Source organism: Poromitra crassiceps, assembly GCF_964638095.1.
Source record: "Poromitra crassiceps genome assembly, chromosome: 17".
NCBI lineage: Eukaryota > Metazoa > Chordata > Actinopteri > Beryciformes > Melamphaidae > Poromitra > Poromitra crassiceps.
In genome coordinates, this window is record NC_139635.1 from 18941475 (window position 1) to 18946474 (window position 5000).

General features: G+C 43.5%; 1 protein-coding gene across 1 annotated transcript in view; it reads right to left on the reverse strand.

Annotated features, from left to right (window-relative positions):
- The window catches only part of LOC310792234 (nuclear receptor coactivator 2-like), a 158211-nt gene that overhangs the window by 30664 nt on the left and 122547 nt on the right, over positions 1-5000 (reverse strand). The window contains exon 13 of the mRNA XM_083653962.1: positions 1062-1280. Coding sequence (XP_083510088.1) covers positions 1062-1280 — 219 coding nt within the window. The remainder of the gene's footprint in view (positions 1-1061; positions 1281-5000) is intronic.

A 5000-nucleotide genomic window follows, 5' to 3' on the forward strand; every position in this document is an offset into this window, starting at 1 on the left:
GGCGACGGCCAAAATGACAAACTTCAGGCTTCGAAACTTCAGTCCACAAACCAATGGGCGACGTCACCAGGCCCGTATCTAGCTATGAGGACACCGAGGTCCGGACCTCCCTAATCATTTTTTTTTTTTTTTTTTTACAAATGTAATTTTGCAGTGCACTATGTTCCTTTCTTGTTTAAGAATGTTTCGGGAAATGAAAATGTAGCCAATTTAAATAGAATTATCAACAATAACAATCAAGGAAGTTACATGCTTGTAGGCTAGAGAAGAAGCGTGCGCGTGCACGCACATGTTGTGTTGAACCAACCAACAACCAATACGAATTGTTTAATCTGGCAATAAAGAAATGTGAACTTGACATGCTATTTTAATAGCCTACTCAAAAATGCACCTCCCACTATACAGCAAAGAGAGGAGTCAATGTTTCTTGATATATGCCATTCAGATCAGAATAATTAGTCTAGTCATTAAGTTTGCTGATAATATTTCTATCATGTTAAGTCTGTGTCATGTTAACTGGTGTATTCAGAGCAAATAGGGAGATATAGAGCATTATCATCATGCTATATATCTCCCTCTTTGCTCTGAATGAGTGAGAAAAGGAGAAAATACTGAATAATTACATCACAACAGTATCCTAATGTTAATTAAAAATTAGATATTCCTCTAAATATGGCTAAAAAAGGTTAAAGAAAAACATCGTTTTTTATTTAAAATGATATATTACTCTAAATATGGCTAAAAAAAGGGGGTGGGGGGAACCTCTTTTTTTTCGGGGGCGCCCTAATAGGCGCCACCGAATCCGCCTCCCCCTGCCATGTCTGGACCTCCCCAATTTCGAAACCCTGGATATGGGCCTGGACGTCACGGTGGCTAACTACAGTCTTCTAGGTCTTCAGGAGACACTTGACTTTTGCTTGAAACAGGGAAACGTTCAAATCATCTGCCAGTGCAGTGAGACCATTTGATCATTTGAAATAACTGCTGTCAAGTCAAGTTTCGAGTATCAAAGTGTTTTTTTTTAAGACTACAAAAAACATCTATTTGTCATTTGTCTTCACCTGCGTTGGCCATAGTTGCCTGGCTGGGCATGCCGCCGTGGGTTCCCATCATGCCTTGCTGCTGCTGCTGCGTGGTCAGGAGGGAGTAGGGGCCGTTTGGCCTGTGCTGAGGGGGGAAGGGCCTGGTGACGTTGGGGTTCAAACTGCCGTCCAGAGACACGCTCCGGCCAACAGGGGGCGCGCCTCGCCCCGGGTGCACCAGCCGCGCTCCGTTAAAGTCTATCGGCAAGACACAGAGATAGAAGGGATGCCAATTTGTTTGTCGTGTAAACGATCAATTCATCTATTCACCATTATATAAAAAACAGCTTTTGACCCACAAAATAGAAAATACTCAAGGTTTTGACACCTGTCTTTAGGCCGACTTAACAAGTTGATCAACCAAACTTCCTGCATTAGCTGTCATTGTGCTCGTAGACGTGCTGTATTTCAACAGTGTATTAACTCATTCAGGGCCAGTTTAGGACTGCCAATATTTAGCACAGGCCAAAGATTTTCATAATTGTTGGTCATCTTTCAAGACCCACAGTAAATTATCTATTAGCACCAGAGTGATTTGCAATACCTCAAAATGAAGATGTACGTCTCTGGGTTCACCAGGAAAAAAAAAGTTAGCTTTTAGCATGTTCTGTACTCTACTTATATCCATTTATATACACCCTGTTTTCACCCAAAATGTCTCTCTCTCAGATGACAAACAGGAGCAAATGCAATTTCTGTAAAATATACATTCTCAAGCAGAACTCGCTCTCAATTCTTTTATTTTGAACTGTATTGACATCAGACATGTAAATACTATTCGTTATGACACAAATGAAAAAAAATAAATATATATATATATATATATATACACATGAAGTGCTTTTTTTTTACATTCAACAATACTGCAGTGTGAGTGAGTGTGCAGACAGACACACAGACAGACAGACACACCGACAGACAGACAGACAGACAGACAGACAGACAGACAGACAGACAGACAGACAGACAGACAGACAGACAGACAGACACACACACACACACACACACACACACACACACACACAGACACACACACACACGATGCCCCTTCGTTGCGTGATTTCTAACCCCACATAGGATAAGCAATAACCACGCCCTGTGGCGCCGGGATTGGCCAGGAGCAACAGTGGAGCAGAGACACTACACTGGAGGGCACGCAGTCCAGCGATTTCATGAAGCTCTTGAGAACGGGCAGCGGGCTTCTGCCTGCGTGCCTAGCTGTTCGTGTGCTGCTCGTCCATGTCTCCCCCTGTCATATTCTTCCTGCTATCGTTGCCGTTTTCCCCTCGGCTATTCAACACGTCCTCACCGCCCTCTGATCACTGCTGATCGATCATTTCCTCATTCCTCCGATGATCAAACGCATCTGTGGATTACTTTCTCCGGTTTTCTCCGGCTGGCACACAGGAAGGCTGGCACACAGAAAAGCGACCAGCTCCTGCAGCGCGCGAGGGGCGTTTCAATGGGGTTTCTCCTGTCAGCACAAGGCAAGCTCCTTATCCATTTTCTGATATTCCTCCTGCTCAATTTCAAAACAACAGCTGCGGTATGTGTTTGTTCACGTGTTGTCTTAGATGATAGGGACCTGATACCATGTGACAGGCTGGGGAAGTGTTTTAACTACGCCCTGCAGTAATAAAAACAAAAACACGTCAAACACGTCATTGGCCCTCTGGGCTATTCCTGATAAGACGTCAAAGACGTCATTGGCCCTGAATGAGTTAAGCTGTGTTCACACCGAGATATTTATTTTTCTCCCTGTCGCTCGATTCAACCCTTTGGAATCGCTCTGTCGCTGTGTTTAAATCGCTCCGCAAACCGGGAGCGCACTCCGCCCTCGGGCCGAGGTGTTCATACTCAGAGCTCGGAGAGAGGGAGAGACTATTTGTGCACAATTGGCAGCACCTGTGTCGGCCTGATAGATGTGGGCGGCTGCAGCGAGCTTGAGAAACGAGAGAGATCTTCACTGTCAAGAAACAAGCAGCACACAGCTCTAACGTTAGACAGGATGAAAACGCAAACAACACAACTGTGTTTTCCCCCGATGCAAGAATGAATAAATACTCCGGGGTTACGGCAGCCAATCAGCGTTAAGCAGCAAGCGACTGTTGGCAGCGAAATTTCGCTCGAGTTGGGATATTTCATCACGCGCGACGAGCGAAATTTCGTCCTATCGCTCTGTCTCTGTCGCTCGGACGCCCAGCGATTTTTCTCCCGGGCGAATATACGCTCAATCGCTCGTTTGCATTGACTTTGTATGTAAACTCGATGCCAGCAGAAAACTTGAATAGGTCGGTGTGAACGCAGCTTTACAATGTTCACAATCAATACTGTGGTCTCTTGCCTGCTTGCTTGACTTTCTTCTTCGTCTGTATAAGCGGTGAAAGTTAAACTTGTGGTGTTAAATCCTTGTGGTGTTAAACCATTTCAGCAAAATTGAGAAAATAGCACATAGCCTACATTGTCAATGAATGGGTTAATATATGTTTCATAGCCCCCCTGTGGCTGAAAATGGAGGCCAGCTCTATTGCCAACTCTTCTCTGCCAGCCATCTTATTTTCTAAGCTAGAAAATGTTTTGTTTTTCATTTCTTTCCCCTGTGTCTGAGCCTGTTTGTCTGTTTTGTCTTGTTTGTGTTCTATAAAAATTTAAAATGTGAAAAATATATATATATATGTTTCATATGTCTGGAAACGCCCACAAAATGTTAAACGGCTGGCGCGCGAGTGGGGTAAAACCGCCCATATATCTCATGGGCTGACTCACCAAAAGACGGTGCTGCGGCTCTAAACTACACTTTGGGGGTTCTAGAGCAGAACACAAGACGTCTGCTCAGATGTGCGTTTACTGCGGTGGTTAAATCCCCGATCGTGTCTGCCTGGGCTGGGCTATCAGCTAAATTCTAACTTTGCTGAATGGATAGAACGGGCGTTTTTACCCCACCCTGACCCCGCCCCCAGCCAGGCTGAGCCAGCTAAACCAGCGTCTATGACGAGACGTGGCCTCAACCTATAGACCAAATTCTCAATCGTGATTAATTGATTTTCGATTAGTCTGGACAAAATTATATCAGACAATAACAATTTTCTCAGATGTGGGTCCGAGAGACAAAATCTCATCAAATGGCGGTCCGTGGCACGAATGTGGACTAAATGAGTGGTCCCTGATATGAAACTAAATGAGTGGTCCCTGATATGAAACTAAATGAGTGGTCCCTGATATGAAACTAAATGAGTGGTCCCTGATATGAAACTAAATGAGTGGTCCCTGATATGAAACTAAATGAGTGGTCCCTGATATGAAACTAAATGAGTGGTCCCTGATATGAAACTAAATGAGTGGTCCCTGATATGAAACTAAATGAGTGGTCCCTGATATGAAACTAAATGAGTGCTCCCTGATATGAAACTAAATGAGTGCTCCCTGATATGAAACTAAATGAGTGGTCCCTGATATGATATATAAATGAGTGGTCCCTGATATGATATATAAATGAGTGGTCCCTGATATGAAACTAAATGAGTGGTCCCTGATATGAAACTAAATGAGTGGTCCCTGATATGAAACGTTAAATGAGTGGTCCCTGATATGAAACTAAATGAGTGGTCCCTGATATGAAACTAAATGAGTGGTCCCTGATATGAAACTAAATGAGTGGTCCCTGATATGAAACTAAATGAGTGGTCCCTGATATGATATATAAATGAGTGGTCCCTGATATGAAACGTTAAATGAGTGGTCCCTGATATGATATATAAAAGAGTGGTCCCTGAGATGACTAAATGAGTGGTCCTTGATATGAAATATAAATGAGTGGTCCCTGATATGATATATAAATTAGTGGTCCCAGATATTAAATGAGTGGTCCCTGATATGATATATAAAAGAGTGGTCCCTGAGATGACTAAATGAGTGGTC